Raw genomic sequence first — 17,327 nt, forward strand, 5'->3', positions numbered from 1 at the left:
TCTAGTGTTCCTGCATTATGGCACCAACTCTGCTTTTACTATGATAAGTTTGACCTGATGGTGGTGCAGCAGGAAAACTTAGGGGATCACCAAAGTCAGCAGGATTCATCCTCTGGGCACCATGAATGTGTACAATACTTACTGCCAATCACTAACAGTTGTTGAAACTCCTTTTGTCTTGAACAAAGTGGCTGATCCACCAATATTGCCACCCCTTCAGTCATAATAGCATAGTTTATTAGATATTGTCCTGATTGGTTAATATTGTATCTTTCATGAGACACAGAAGTGGGCAGATTAATGTTGAGTCTAAAAACCAGTGGTGCGTACATCAACCGCAGGATAAAGAATGGGAAAGACTTGCCATCTGGTCACATTAGAGGACCGTGCAAAGACGAATGCCCATGACAACACCAAAGCTTTGTGAGAGTGTTTGTGTGAAATTATGGTTCTAACCGCCGGGGCCCTCTGACCAAGCCACGGGCTAACAGCTGAGGGCAGGAATCAGAAAACGTCTGGAGCAAAGTCTTTTAGCCGTTATCGCTCCCTGCATTTCACACCGGCCGTATCTGATGACCTCGGGGCCAATCCGAGGAGGATAGAGAGAACACAGCATGCAGCAGGGAGAAGGAGTTTATTCTGTGGTTGTGCACACTTGTGTTGGTGTGCACAAGAATCTAACACCCTGTTGTTATGCTTTGGATTTATATTACTCTGTTCATGTGTGTTTATTCATGAGCTCTTTCTGGTTAATTAAAGACCAGCTCCAGTCATGATTTAAGACATATAAAATGCTCTGCTTGAAATAATAAATTGTGTCCTTTTTTTGCAAAATACGTTTAATGACTTAAAAATCCTCCCAAAGCATCTCCTCCTTCTCCCTCATTAAAATTCTCCAATCTGCATAGGCCCCATCGACTATGCAAATTTCCAACCGCCCCCTCTGTCATGAAAACAAAACACATCTCTGCCATCGCTTAGTAGCAACTTGTTGAAACTTGGCTAGCTTGAAATGTCGTAATTAGCAGTAGTAACGCTACCGTTAGCAGTCAGTAGTGACTTTGCAAACATTACAGCTGGCTCGCGCATCGCTGAAGTGGTTGCCATAGGTTGCACATAATGATATGCATAGTGTCACCCCGTCCATTAACGGGATTGGCTCCTTAGCTTTGTGACATCACAAACCTGCCAATCTGAAAACGTGTTGTTCAGCCTGTCCTTGGTACACTGCAGTTTAAAAGCAGACAGGCCCAGCCATGGAGATGACTGCTGATGTTGTCCCTGATATGTCTTGTAGCACATGAAGAACACCACATGGAGATGTTTACGAGGTTAAACACTTGATTTTCACTGGAGGGGGGCTTTGAGATGACCAACTTACTTTTAATGAGGATTAATAATCTACAGACATGATCAATTATCGCAGAATCGCTGTATCGTGATATTACCGTTAACGTGGGCCACATATCGTATCGTGAGTTACCCTGCGATTCCCACGCCCAATGCAGATTTTTATCACATATAAGTCAATGATCTTCTTATTTGAGCAGTGTTAGCATGTTCATATTCACTTACTGTCACACACATTTTTACAGGTATCTCTATTGAGACACTGCACCCGACACCATGACCGTCAGCCTCATGTCAGCATTCAGGAAAAAGGTCAGAGAATCAGCAAAGTCATTAGGATTAGGACAAAATTGGTAGACTCCATCCTCTGGGGACCGTGGAGGTAAGAACCAAAATTCATAGCGATCCATCAAATAGCTGATGACATATTGGTGAAGACGTGACCAACCTACCACGGATGAACAGTTAAAACAGCGACGTCTTGTAAGCTGTCAAACAAGGATTGTTGTGTTCAGATAGCACAGGAATAACAGAGGAGCTTTTGCAGGTTGCTCTGCTGGAAGGAACGTGAAGGGTTAAAGGAAAAAGTAAGCCAAGCTTTGGGAATGTGCAGTGCAGTTCAATTGATCCATGCATCTACTTCTGCTCTCCCCTCTTTCCCTCTCACCCGCTCTGCCCTCACCCCTGCAGGGATGAAAGGAGGACGTTTCATGGTGAAGCAGGCAGGTTCCTGTGGCTCCTGTCCATCACCAGGTCCTCCTGCTCTGATCCTTCCCCTTAATCTCGTCCTTCTCTGTCCTCTCCCTTCTGATTATGCCAATACTCAGGCAGGGTATCTTTTCCTGTCTAACTCCTTATCTGCTTTGCGAGTTTCACATTTGATTGAGCCCATAGGGAAAACTAGCCACGGCTATATCCTGATTAAATTGACAGCGCAAGGTGATGAGGCAGTGAAAAAAGTAGGATTGGGCCAACGCGTGTGTGCTGCGGGACCAGAAGGCAACGGAGGGTAAGGGTTGTTGGTGTCGATTGAGACGTGTGAGCCTAGTTTGTTGCATCACCAGTGGGTGGGCTGCAGATGCAGAGGAACATCACATCACTGAGGAGACAGGGAGAGGGGGGTGTGAAGGAGAGAACATAGTAATAAGGAGAAGGAGGCATGGAGACTCAATGTTCCCATGCTGCTCGCTGGGACAGACAAGAAGTTGCATATCTTAATATTCCTTCTCTCCTGTCTCATCATCGCGTTGCTCTCCATGTCTCGGTTCTGCTCCCTCCTTAGTTTCCCACATCCCTCTCTATCCCTTTGACTCCGTCTGTCTCCATCCTCTGTTGCGTCTCATCTTTCCATCGCTCCCCTCTCTCCCGTCTCCCCATTCCCTCTGATGCCGCGGCCCAGTGTGATCGATCAAGCTGGATTCGGGGTAATCTGTTTCATTTGATATCCGTCTCTCGGCCGGGCCACAGAGATTAAGCTCTGAAATGAGCAAGAAGCTGCAGATTTTCATAGAAGCTCGCGCTCCCTCACACACGCACGCGCGCAAACAATCTGTCGCTGAGGCAGTGTGCCTGGATCGTCTTTTTATCTCTGCTCTCTCATCAATCCCCTGATGGGCTCAAGCCTGAATTTATAAATAATGCAGGAAACGCTGGCTGAACCGTTCGTCCCGCTTCTCCGTGCACCGCCACGTCCATGCTGGACAGGGAAAAATAGCCCAAACATCCACCATCTCAGTAGCAGGGTTAATAATAAAGAAATACGCCTTCAGATTCCACTTATCAGCTCTTAAAAGCAAAGTTTGGACCTCCTGCGGTTCGGGGAGCTTACATAGCTTGGTAGCGTTCTTTTAAAGTTAAAAAAACAGCAGACCAGAGCTACAAGTTCTCCAGCTGCAATACATGGCAACAATTCCACAGTCGTCTGAGCGTCTGACGTGACAAAGCGTTTCCTGCAGCACGATGCAGCCCGTTTGACGTCCACTCTTGTAATCATGGTGACACCAGAATCAGTTAGCGCCAGTGCTCGACTCAAGTGGAGACAAATATGAAACAGTGAATGTTCCAAATGCATCTTATTTATATTCTCCTGGATTTTTCCATTTGAGCTGAAAACAATCACTGAATCCTTTGTTGATCCCTCGCTGATGATTCACCGATTGTTTACGCCAGCACAAATATGCTGGGTGTATTTGGGTGTCATCTCTGACTCGAATAACAGGACAAAAATGGAAATAAGGTGGATCGGAACTTAGCGCATACAGAGTAGACACAAAAAAAAAAAAGTAATTTGGCTCCTAAATGGTTTTATGAGCTCATGTCACCTTTCATCTTTAGTTTCTTTAAGAGATGGCAGAGCGGAAAAACAAGCCGTAATGTGATTTTGACTTTAAATTCCCATTGAGCTAAAGAAGAGGGGATTATTTAGAGTCTAATGCAGCCACATTTAGACAGCGCGTGCTTGTGTGAGACATTCTTACCATGTAGAAATAAGAGAGACAGCAGCCGATGGTCCAGAATACTGAGCCTGTCTTCACTGATTTCACCTGCAAGAGAGACAGAGAGAGAGATCACACATTGATCACAGAGTCACAGCAGTATAGGAGCCCTGTAGTGTAGGGCTCGGGCGACCCGTAATCAATTGCAGAAATGAACGTGCGTCGATAAGAGAAGATGGCAGCGCCTGGTCGAAGCACGGAGAAGGAACTTCAGCTAAAAAACCTTGCGGATGATCGTCTAAAACAGACGTGTCGCAGCCGGTGTTGCGACACTTTTTACTGAGGGAGTCATTGATGAAAACCTATTGCTCAAGTCAGATTGATTAAAAGTTTGACCATCCAAGCAGGCCAGCAAAGAGTTAAGAGTTGGAGCACAGTAAAGTTAGCTTCTGCAGTTAGCGTGCAGAAACGGATCTCATCGCTAGCTGTCAATATAGGGGGTAAGAACCAGGTCCAGCTCAATGCATGGGGTTTTAAACCGTCTCCTAGGGTGGCACGTTCTGGTAAGCCCTGGAATGATGTTAAATATAAGCCTAACTTTCTCTTTACTGTCACTTTGCCGCTCCCTCTCTCGTACTTGCTCAACCGCTCACTGAATGCGCACTTCATGACACAAGTTACAGCGAAATGGGGGGAGAGCTGTGTGAGAGCGTTCAGATCCAGGTGTGAAAACTCAAACTCAAAATCTTTTAATAGAGGGGAGGGGAAGAAGTAGGCCTCTGTAGAACCTTTTCAAAACTTGTTGATTGACGTTTAGAAGTAGTACAATCTGTTGTTTAATTAGCTCACCCTACTTTAAGTAAGTACTTAAAGTGGTAATCTCGAAAGATCTCATTCTCTTTGGCGGCACCTATGGAGATTAACGGTAACTGCGGGAGCACACTTCCCAGATATCCAGACAGTGTTGCATGTGTGACGCTCACGGTTGGCTCTGGTTGTAACTCTTGATTTTCCTCGCTTTTCTTTTTAGATTGCCTTCATCTAAGCGTCGAATTAGTTTCTTTTTCTTTGGATTTTCACTTATTTTTGAAGTTGTATCTGTAGTCATCCATCTTTTCTTTGTTTGTTCAGCCATAGTAGATTACTGTTTACTCCCAACACTTACAGAGACCGGAAAAGCAGCCGCTTAGCTCCGCCTACCCTCTCTGGCAGATTAACCACTGCTGGGTGATGGAAAACGCGTCACACTGGACTGTTACCTCATTCGGCGGTAGATAGTGACTTAACAGGCTTTTATTTAAATGAAAATCTTTGAGATTATGACTTTAATCAATCAATCAGACTTTATTTGTAAAGCACTTTTCATACAAATAAAATGCAACACAAAGTGCTTCACATAATACAACAATGTGGAAAAACATTAAAATTGTAATAGCCAGAAAGCCCCCCAACAGAAACCCATGTCCCCCAGCAGGGTCCGGGTTTGGGGTAGGGGTAGGGGAAGGCCCCAAAGACAACCCCCCCCTTCCCTTCCTTGTGCATCAGGATAATAATAAAAACAGTTCTGGGAAAGGGTTGCTATGACATATCGTGTTCAAATTAATCTGTGTCATAGCAATCCTTTTGAATTTGAAGTCCAGTATTTTTCTGATCAGGCGTCTGACAAATAGTCTATTATATTATTAGCAGCAATATTACAAAAGTAATAAAAACTAACATTTAGAATAATCGATAAATGAATCATCGTTAGGTGCAGCCCTACTACAAATAAGAAACGTTGAAGCACTGAAATCTTGGCCGAGTGCAGGCGGTCCTCTCTACTAAATGTTCCCTTGTTTAATAGTGTTTCGACAGCAGAGGACCATAAAACAAATACAGTCCCATTAAAAGCTTTGTTTTCATTGCGATTCACCAGATACGAGCGAGTTAAGGCCTGGGTTTTTTTTTTTGGGACTCTAATGAAAATTTCACACTTTGGATAACGGGGTTAAAAGGAGACAATGATGCATTTTGGTCTTTGAAAGTAGTTTAATAATCACAGCTTAATGATCTGAGCAGATATGGAAGCCAGCGAGTGTTTTGTGAGAGGATGAGAGGAGCGCCGCCGAGACCAATGAAAGCGTCTTGTAAACACCCTCTCCTTTCCCTGCCACAGGCTGATAAAGCAGACAAGTGTACACATTAACATTTAAAATCACAGGGACAATACACACACACACACACACACACACACGTAGAGAATAAATGATGCAGTGACCTTTAAAATTCTAAAACTCAGGCAGACTGACAAGCAGAGGAGAGGAGGTTGTCAAGACACCTGATCGCATCCAATACAGCCTGAGATTCGCTGATGAGGGGGAATCAATGGTTGCTGGACCACAATGTTTCACCTGAATATCCAGCAGAGCGTCGCCGATTAATCACCAGCACAAACACACACTCTTCTTCATACTGTAGCTACGTGCAGAAATGCCAGAGCACAAGAAAAATGTCCTCAAGCAGTGCTTTCCCTTTGTGTTTAGGTGGGCTATAGTAAGTAGGTGACCTGATTATCGTCCTCTCCTATAATAAAGATGAAGCTTATGTTTGTGGAAGGAGGAAATGACCGTATTTAATGGCATTGATGCGTAAAACGAGGTGTGCTGAAGCCATAGTGGAAGCTTGGACATTTAAACCAGGGACACTAAAAGAGTGAGTTAAGCACCAGATGAGATTTAGTTCACTAGGCATAAAAAAATAAAACCACATTTGCTATGATTGATTTTGATCCATCAACCTCCATGTGTCCGCTTCCAATCTCAGCCACAATTTGTCTGCGAACTTGCTGCTCTATAATTTAAGATCAGTGGAGAGAGACGTTTCGCAGGGTTCCAATGTATGAAAATTGATGGTTACAGTATTATCCATTCATCCATTATCTATACCGCTTATCCTGTTCAGGGTCGCAGGGGGAGCTGGAGCCTATCCCAGCTGTCATTGGGCAAGAGGCGGGGACTGATGGCCAGTTAATCACAGAGCTCACAGAGAGAGGCAACCTTTCACGCTCACACCTACGGGCTTTATAGAGTCGCCCGTGAACGAGCATGTCTTTGGGCTGTGGGAGGAAGCTGGAGTACCAGGAGGGAGCTCACGCATGCACAGGGTGAACATGCAAACTCCACACAGAAAGGAACACTTCGGCCGAACCAGGGTTCAAACTAGGAACCTTCTAGCTGTGAGGCAACAGCGCTAACCACTGCAGCAGTATCATGTTCTACTGTATGCAGACGTACAGTTTTGTGAAATATTAAGTTTTTACAACAACAAAAACATTTTGTTTCTGTGCATCTGAATCATTGTTACTGTAAGTAAGATGTGTATACCTTATACCGTGAAACAGTAGCCCCTGTTATGCTTCATCTCTAATATGAAACGCACAGAGGCAGAATGGTAGAGAGAAGTCATTCTGCCTCTGAGCCGGCATCGGAGGTAGTAACAGAGGCGTAACAGAGGGGAAACGGCAGAGCCAGCAGGGCGGAACAGCGCTGTGCGTTTGTTTACACATCACGCCACTTTTGCTTCCACAACACCGTTTAATATCACACACTGAGGCGGCTTAATGTCAGCGTTGCTAAGTTCAATGTAAAATGATAAAGGCGGCACGACAGCGAGGTTCGTGATGGCGCTCTTGCAGAAATGCGATGTAAAATCAGAATCTGAAATACTTTATTAATCTCCAGGGCGAGTGATAAGGATGTTTCCTGATAAAGTTTCATACTAGGGGTGGGACAAAATATCGATATCGAATATATTATGTGTTAAAAAGATTCAGCACTCCAATTTGAGTGACAGCATCGCTTATGTCAATTTGTGTAATTGTGTAATCCCCCTGTGGACAAAGCCGTACCTCTTATCTCTCTGTTGATTTTGTCCTGCATGTGTTTAATTGGTGGTTTTTAACAAAAAATCTCCTCCTGCTTTCTTTGACAGTCACATGTATCACTCACTTTAAATTTCTGCCCTGGAAAATGTAAACAAAGGCAGCGCGCAGTTAATCACTTCGTCTGACACCTACCCCCCCGCCCGCGGTTTCAGACATTAAAATAACTATACAGAAATAATCAATCTTGTCTCTGATGGTCTGGTTTGTTTTTGTAGGTCATATAGAGTCATCAGAATTAATTTCATAACTTTCAAAAAACTTCTCACAGGAGCTTTAATCAGATATGGTGATTTATTATACGATTGTCTTCATCAATTATCGCAGAATCGCGATATTATCGTTATTATCGTGCGTTACCCTGCGATATGCACCCCTATTTTATAGTGTAAAAAGTTGTCCCTTATTGTAGAGCATGATTTTGTTAACTTGAGAGATACTGGCTCACATTAGTAAACTCATACAATACTGTTAGTAATATTTAGTACTCTAGTGATACAAAGGGGGCGTGCAAAATGTTAAAATACCTCTCAGTATAATGGAACACGATTTCACACTGTAATAAATTAGAGCAGCACAAATGAGAGTGAAGTTAACTCAACATCTCTCTGATAATATATCTCGCCTTCATGACATCAGGTTTGGTTGAAAATGTTTCAGAGTGCTTCACTTTTCTCGATCTGTAAACCTGCAACGCTGCCACCAAAACACTTTATCCATAAATGTCTCAGCGTTGAGTCATTGCGTCCTTTGTTTAGAGTGAAAATAAACACAATGACAGATTAGCGAGACAACAGCTATTGTGCGAGCCGCTGTGTTTTCCCTCAGACAATATTTCCACTCAAGCTGGGGCCGAAGCTAGCGCGCAGCCTGGCGCCGTCTAATTCCGAGGCATGTTCGAGCCGTGTTCAACCGGTGCGCCTTTACCCGCCGCCGTCTTTGTGAAGGCACAGAAGTCACACAGTGGGAAACCGGTCCAGCTAGTTAAATGTGAGCCGAGAGACAGAGAGTGGAATTACTGTTGCAACAATGTAGGCATGGAGCACAGGGTTATGGCATGGGAGGGAGGCAGTGCGAGCGTGTGTGTGTATTCATGTTACCAAGAGCTCTGGTGTTAAGAAGAGCAGCTCTCCTGGGTGTGAGAGGATTCAATTATAGATTATGGAAGTGTATGTGTGTGTGTGTGTGTGTGTGTGTGTGTTGGGAGGGTGGGGGGTGGGGGGGTGGGGGTAAACACAGATTAAGCGAGTGCAGTTGAATGGGTTATTAGCGGATAAAACGAAGGAGTGGGATAATGAAGATTGGGCTGAGACTTGAGAGAAGGGCTTTGCGAGCTTTTGCCATGTGGAGGAGAGGACGGGAGGAGAGAGAAACGAGGAAGAAAGGAGCGGGCAATAATGAGATATAGAAAGAGAAGGCGAGGGGCGGGGAGGGGAGGGGAGGAAGGAAAAGCAGAGAAGCGCAGGAGCAAAACAAATGGCAGGAACTTGAGAAGACAAAGACAATTAAAGGAAGACGAGATGGAAAAAAGACGAGGAGGAGGAAAGGAAGACGCAAAGACAAATGTGGGTAAATGAGACTGATAATGGGGAGCAGTGGTGCATGGCCAGGATGATTGTTTCTCAGGGCTCTTGCCAAATAGAACGAGGGACGTGAGAGGTGGGAGGTGGTGGGGGGGGATGACAAGAGGCTATTACAGCTGCACATGTCCCTCCTTCACATGCTTGAGAAAAATGGTTATGGAACTATTTTTGGATGAGCCCTAAAAAAGTTAAACGGGGAATTTTGGCTTCAGACGGACGCTGGAGGAAGCACCCTCAGAGGTATTAGGAGAAACAATGCATTAAAGGATAAGGATGAAGGCTCTCTCAGCGCTGCAAAACCTTACGTAACGCACGCTTTGAAAATAAGAAACTCATCTACATAAAGATGCTGACAAGCATTAAAAATGTTAGGCGGATTAAAGTTGCGGTTCGGGCGTCATGAGTGAACCGGCCCCGACCTGCCATGACTCATGTATTGTTCTTATTCATGTAACATTTAGAAAAGTTGGAGTGGGAAGTGATCACAGTTAAATCTGAAATAACCGCAGGAAAATCACATTTATGATACACCATATACTTTTTGAGGATTATCGAAGAGAGTAGAGAGAATAGTTTTATAAAGCAGTTCACTCAGATTTCAGCGCAGAGAGACAGTTCACCTGAAGTTCACCTTTTACTAAGTTCACTTATCCGCAGCTCTGTGCAGAGTTTGCAGTCCTTGTTGCCCAACTCTCAATGTTCCACATGCCACACAACACCTTAACAAGGCAAACTGTCCTGTCATATTAGTACAGTCATGCTCGACTCGATGGCCACTGTCCAATCCTACGTTAGCAACCGTAACTAGGGAGGCCTGTCAAGCTTTCAGAATGAGGAGAAGTGGCGAAGCGGTGTCCGACAGCAGATATCCTCAAAGTTTAGAGGGGGGTGTCATATTTTTCGCTTTTCCGAAACTCAAGAGGAGAGATGTCGGACATGCACTAAAAATTGTGGAAGACAGTCAACTTGGTCCGTTTGCGATCCTGTCTGGCCTCCGCTACCACCACCGATGATATCGGCACAGCCTTTATTTCACCACAACTAACCCTAACTCACAACTTGTTGGGCTTTCCTGCTGTGCCTTTAGGAGATCCAGTGTTTAGATCAAGCCCACAATATGCGAGCGATATCCTGACGCGCTTTAAACTAAATATAAAAGTGGGATCATTTAGTTTTGCTAGCAACGGGCTAAAACTTGAGCTTCTGCCTCGATATTTTTGTCCTCTTCATTCTCAACACTCGCTGACACATTATATTCTGGATGTAGCTTTCAAATGAGTATTGCCGTCCTTTCTGTCGACTTCTCTCTGATATTTAGGAACTATTTTTCCAGAAATTTGCTATTATTTCCTTTGAACACCTCATTTTTATAGTCAAAAACGCCATAACATGTACATGCCGGTGCGAAAGCTGTACAGGCGTAGCAACAGTAACCAAGGGAAGCGAAGCGAAGGGTCTATTCTGTGTGTTTACTCAATATACATGTATGTCCTAGGGGTGGGAATTGCAGGTTAACTCACGATACGATGCGCGAGACACGGTCCATGATAACGATAATATCACGATACAGCGATTCCGCGATATATGATATATTACATAACAATACATCACAATATCTGATTAACTGAAGAATACAAAATGCCCCTAAAAAGGTATATTGCAGGATTTATGTATTTTTTCACTGCAAATTGGTGTGAGTTTTCCTGCGTTTGACACAATCGAGATGAAACGTGTTTTCAGTCTGTAAATTAAATTTGCAGAACTATTGAACAACTGTAAAAACAAGTTACATATTTGTTTTTGCCTCCCAAATATGCTCTGTATGTTTGAGAATGTAAGCTCTCCTTGGAAGCAACCCCATCAACTGTTTGGCTTCACCGCGCTGAGCCAGTACACACATGCAGAGCCAGTTGTGTTGTATTTGGACGTACACTGTAGACACAACAGGCGTGCTCAGCCAGCCACCTGGACACTAAATTGCAGGTTATTGCCAGATCAGTGACACAGAGAGTTTAAAATCGGGCCAAGGAGCAGAGTGACTCATGCTAACTTGAACCACATGTAGAGATGTGCCCATGCACGATTTGATAAAGTGACATAAGCTGGGACGGCTGAATCCTTGGACAGATAAAAAGGTCTCTTCCAAGCCGGCGGCCACTGTACTGCCAAGCTTGTTACGCTGTGACAGACAGCAGCGAGGCATGACGAAACACCTGCATCACTACTTCTGCCTGGATAAAAGCCTCCACTGCGAGCGTGTCTTTACATTTGAGTAGAAAGGAAGATCGATGCCTTGAAGGTAAAATAAAAGTTGGACAAATAGCCTACGAGCTGCTATTAACACTGGCTGAGTGCCTGTGGCGTGCATAATGAAAGCTCTTTATTTACTTCACTGAAAGACCAAGTTAGTGAAACAGTTCCTGCTCACCAGCCGGTCTAATGTGCAAATATGTTTTACACTAGAGATTTACATTGAGAATTCAGATCAGGATGGCATTATAAATATGAAGAAAATATATATAGTGAGCCTGGAAACAGATTAACTAAGCTTCTCAGCATCTACATCGACTGCACGTCTCATTTGAAGGCCCTTATAAAGCGGCGTCTCTGTACACAAACAGGCGACATGAAACGCCGCAAGTGACAACCTTGATTCCCCGTGTTTACCAAGTAAACATCTGCGACGGTCAGGAAAACATGTCCGTGCATTTGTTGTGTGGATAGTTTAGGCTTAACTGTTGTCTGAATCTGTTGCCGAGTGCTGTGCGGTAATTGACTCACCAAACTGTCAGCTGAGGCAGAACATCCATCCTGAATGCTGATGAGCAGCGCTGCACGGCCTCAAAATGCACGACTTTAATCAATGTGGGACTCGCTCGGTTTTTAGCAATGAAGGTGTTTTTTAACAGCTGCGAGCGGGTTTGTTTGATCGCTGCGGGTGCGATGAACATGTAGCTCGAATAAAACCCGGGTTTATATTTGTTTGCATTCTTTATTTCTCTGTGGAACGCTTGACAGGAACAAGCCATGAATTAGACTTCTCTCTACAACTACAGAGCTGCAGCTGGTTTATAACACACATGGGACTAATAGGTATAAAACTCCCCTGGTTCCAACAGGATTGCAGCATCCTATGTTTATATCAAGTGGTGACCTCCGTTGTTGAAAAATGAAGCCAATGTGGAAGTGCAAAAAACTGCAATTCCTCGAGTGGCCACTTGACTGTACGGGGGGTGAATTTTAATTTTAACACACCCATTTTAATTATATTAAGCCTTAAATCATAGGGGCCGGATCACTTGATTGACAGGTGGATCCTGCTGGTTGTCTGCTAGACGTCAACACAGACACACAGACACCGAGCTTAACTTCACCTGTTTGTGTTGTTGGAGACTTTTGGGGATTTTTTCATTCAAAGTTTGGACAAATAATCTGTTTCTGTGGGATTTATGGAACTTTATGGCTGTGCAAAAAGTCTGAGCTCCTGCTTTTCGGTGAGTTAAGTGTTACTGTATTGAAATATTTTTAGCACTAAGTAGCAGGCACACTGTTCTCGCTTTAGCTGCTTGTTAGCCTGTACAGTGTTTATCAAACATTTATTTAATCGTCGGCCAGTAAATAGGAGTCAGGAGTCTAAGAGATTACAGCGGACTGCACTGATGAGAAGAGCGGTTATTTTAAGTTTCCCGTTATGTGTCGGCTCGCCGCTCTCTCACCGGGCGAGCGAGCAGCGAGTCTGCTACTTCTTTAGTCTAAAAACTAAACACCTGCAGTCAGTCACCGACAGAATCTCCTCCTGGCAAAGTCAAACTAGCTCATACATTATTAATACAGTCTATGACTAATAACCGCTAGCTACGCTGAGGAGCATATAGCCTAGCTTCATAGCCGTAGCTGGCTGATTCATGCGGCCCGCCCATCGAGCTCAGCCATAGGCTTTAGCTCGGTCGCTCTGCCTCTTTGCCTGCCTCTGGATTAGCCGGCTCTGGCATTTCCAATATGGCGACCCCCAGCGGCTGCGTAATTCGGGCTTCAAGACACTGCTTCAGAAACCAATGGGTGACGTCACTGAGACTACGTCCATTATTTATACAGTCTATGGTTTATATCCAATGACTGTTTATGAAGTCGGACAATGCGTCTCCATTTACTCTCATTGTACAAAAGTGAAGCCAAAATACCCCCGAGGTGAACGCTGCCATCTTGCGCTGGTGACGTTTTTTTGGAGTCAGAGACGGCGCGGTAGAGATCAGTGGGTGGAGTCACGGTAACAATGTCCCGCCCCTTCCACTAACACAGTTAAATTACCGGAAAAAACGGGGTATCTAACAGCAGAACCGCTTCCTGTGTTGGTCTGAAGCAGACGTTCACAGATATGGAAACTTCTGTATTTGACCGTTTTCTCTCTCCGTTCCTCCTCTACCCTGCTTATCCGGAACAGATCGCAGGGTAGGTCTGCAGGAGCCGCATTTGTCAACAGAGCTGTCAATCATCCTTTTTGTTATCAAATAACATTAAAATTAAACTTGTCGGAAAAGTGGCCACAGTCTGGTCGTCCGTCTTTTTATACAGTATGTGTTTCATTCATGTTTTCTCATTTAATGGAAGCTAACAAGCTAACCAAAAGTATACGTTGTGAAGGTATTTAGCTGAAGTACACTGAACAGCAGGAACAATGAAGAGGAGACAATGAAGCTTCAGTCTGGATTAAGGTGATTTGCATTTCAAATAGGTTCAGGAGAATATGTATGACAAACGGTGGGAGGATCCTGTCAAAATCCTGCTTGTATTTAAGCGATGCGTTTTGGAGACATTATTTCTTTGAACAGTCCTCGTCTCACTATCGCATGCGTGTTTGGCCTTGCACGTTGGGCCGGCTGGCACCTTGCAGGTTCCTTTTAACTTCACCTGCATATCATTTCCTTACAATCACTTTCTTGTTTTTCTTTGTCTTTCACATTGATAAAATCTCCCTGACTCACTTTAAACTTCCCTTCCTCCTTCGACTCCTGCTCCTGCTCAGGATAACTTTGCAGGAGTGAAAATGCTTTCACAGTCATGACTATAACTGCTTCACTGTGTCTTACCTTTACAATATACATCACTGCAGTCTACAGGAACATGAGGAAATTGTTGATAGAAAATATATTTATAGTATGCATGAGGCAAAACTGTATAAATAAGATATATGCCCACAGTGCTCCAATGATAGGCAGTTATATTTTTGCATTTAGAATATCTGCAAGCCTCTCCAGCTTCAGCAGCAGCAACGAGACTATTTTTACCTTATAACGTGATGTACTGCCCACATCCAAACATTTTGTGCATATGTTCTTGATGACAGCTAAAAACATGTTAGAAATCCATGTCTATCAAGGCCAAGGCTGCCAGCGTGCTCAGGAAAACCTCTGCAAATGGTCCAAAACCCAGCTAAGCATTCGGAGAACATTCACTCGCCTTACACTGCCTTCGTCATTTGGTAGGCAATTAGAGAAAGCTCCCTGATTATTTGTACAATGAGAAAACCTCTAATATTTTGGCTCTGGAGGCCGCCACAATGGGTTCCAATTAGGACAATAGTAATGTGCTTTCAGTGCATCTCTTCAGCTTCAATTTAAGGGCATTGACAGACAATTTGGATGGACTGTGCCGGAATACTAAGCATTTTTATACAACTGAAAAATTTCAGATTACAGCTTGCAATATTATTCAATTATGTTGTAATATTAACTGCTTGGTTGCACATGCTGTAATGACTGTCTGGCATCTAAAACCATCACAAGACGCTGCGTCTCCTCCCTGGTCTGTCAGCTTTCTTCACTTCCTGCTTGTTTCAGAGGCTTTTGCCTTCGGTAAGTGAAAAGCTTTCTCTATTGGATTCAGGTCAGGTAATTGACTTAGCCTTTCAGGAACATCCCACTTTTTGCTCCTGAAAAAGCCTTTGGTTGCTTAGACGGTACGTTTCTGGTTATTGTCCTGCTGCAGCGCGAAGGGCCGTCCAATTAAATTTGAGGCCCCGGGTTCAATCTGCTCTGTGTACCTCAGGAATCGCCCTCAACAAATACCAGAGGGCCGGTTCCGCTGGCTGCCTTAACATTACCTTCCGCCATGTCTGACAGAGAGGGTGTCGTGCATAGGATAACGAGCGGTTTCTTTTTTTTCTCTTCGCACTCTTCACGCCTCACTTGCGGAGGTTTATCTGTGACACATCGGTTACAAAATCGTTCTCCTCTTCACAGGTAATTTTTGGCAAATTGTGACCTCGGCTTTTGGTTCCGCAAGTGGTTTTATAAGTGGTTTTCATCTTGTGCAGTGATTTTAGAAAAGTTTCCTCCTTATCGTGGTTGCTGGCGGATGTATCATAATTTTAAGAGGGGAAAGGATTCTTCCGTCCGAACAACACAGCATAAAAAGGCTGTTTCGTCTTGCTTGGATAACAGTGTACTCATTTTACGAATGTACCAATCTGTCTATTTGACCAAACGTTATGTTTCTGGCCGTTTCTGTGACTGTTGGCTCTTTAGTCTCACAGTGGCCTTCTTAACGGTCACGGTCAAGTCTTCGCTCTTGATCCATGACTGATACCAGCAGCACACTGAGAAAAACAGCTGATAAAAGGCCAAGAGCTTGTTTGGAACAGTGGAATAAACCGCACCAGCCACTTATTCCTGTTTGTTTGAAAGAGGAGGTGTGCTGTAAAAATAAACGTCTGCATTTCTGTCATTACATTTGGATGTAAATACGCTCACATTAAAGCTGGAAAACTGCATTATAGTACTTCAACTTATAAACTAATTCAATTTTAAATCCATTATAGTGATGCACAATATAAAAATCCAAAAATTGCCGCATTGTGCAAATACTATAATGTTACTTTATAAGCAGACAAGCCTTGTTAGAGATGCATCAGGATGAAGGTGGAACTATCCACCATTGCTTGCATTATACATTTGGACTTTGCCTTTGTTATAGGGAACTGAATACATGTTTAGGTGATATACAGCAAGACCTAAATAATTATTTCATTCAGTTATGCATCTTTTATTACACAGCTGGGTTAAAGTCGAGGTGAAATGAAAAATGTCATTTTAATCCTTTTAGATCACATCCCCGGTAATATTGAGCATCTATTTGAAAATAAAGGCCAAAAAAAATACAGAAAATCAATTTCTTCGTATTCTTATGTCAAAATCCGATTTTTTCTTCCGGTAAAACTACATTTCACGCGACCTTACGTAAGTTAGCACCAAACAATTTCAACCAATCAATCTGCAACATTTAGCCGCAGAGCACCAAGAACGCTCGGTCAGTTAGCTAGCTACTGCGCTGTGGAGAACGTCTGTCTACGCCCACTTCTCAACGATCAAATCAAATCCCTCTAATGATATGTCCCGCCTGCACGTCCTGTTTCACTCGGAAATACGTCACGATACGGAAGCTAGATACTCTCGAAATGCCGTTTCAGCTCGACTTTAAATACTTGATTCTTAATTACGGCATTCCGCCATCTGTTTCTCGATGACAGACCGTTTTAAAGAACAGACCGTTGCTAGGGATGCTCTGTAGGTTAACTCTGTAACCGTTGCTATGGACGCAGCTCTCTCTATTTTTGAACAGAAAACCAAAAAGAATTATTTTAAAATGAATTAATATTTTGTGTCAAATAATGAATTTCGTAGCTAAAAAGCTGTGTAATAAGCGGGCTTTGCGTCGGGGTCCTGCTCACTCTACATTATCCCTTACATATTGTTCCCATTTTCTTTATGATGTTAGTATCCCTGCTGCATTATATTACACATCTATTGTTGCCTTTGCATTCAATTTTGTCTTTCCTGCAACATCATCCTTCCAGCAGGGCAATTTCCATCACATGTGTATCGTGCGTCTTTGTTGATGTTGCATAGAAATTGCCTTTAAAACCCAACCCATCGAACTTTTATATTGAGGCCCTTTTCTTTCTCAAGTTTACCTTTAAATAAATCCTCTTCTTGCACTAGCCGTTTTATTCTCTCCTTTACAGTAAAGAAAAAAGCTGTATCA

The 17,327-nt window shown here is 43.6% G+C and overlaps 1 protein-coding gene across 1 annotated transcript in view; it reads right to left on the reverse strand.

The window, feature by feature from the left end:
- The window catches only part of LOC138608374 (dolichyl-diphosphooligosaccharide--protein glycosyltransferase subunit STT3B), a 103,789-nt gene that overhangs the window by 31,785 nt on the left and 54,677 nt on the right, over positions 1-17,327 (reverse strand). Inside the window, exon 4 of the mRNA XM_069680949.1 lies at positions 3,828-3,893. Within this exon, the coding sequence (XP_069537050.1) occupies positions 3,828-3,893 (66 nt within the window). The remainder of the gene's footprint in view (positions 1-3,827; positions 3,894-17,327) is intronic.

The sequence above is a fragment of the Semicossyphus pulcher genome, unplaced genomic scaffold (assembly GCF_022749685.1).
Source record: "Semicossyphus pulcher isolate SPU_LCO1_2020_fin unplaced genomic scaffold, fSemPul1.0.p SCAF_5, whole genome shotgun sequence".
Taxonomy (NCBI): Eukaryota; Metazoa; Chordata; class Actinopteri; order Labriformes; family Labridae; genus Semicossyphus; species Semicossyphus pulcher.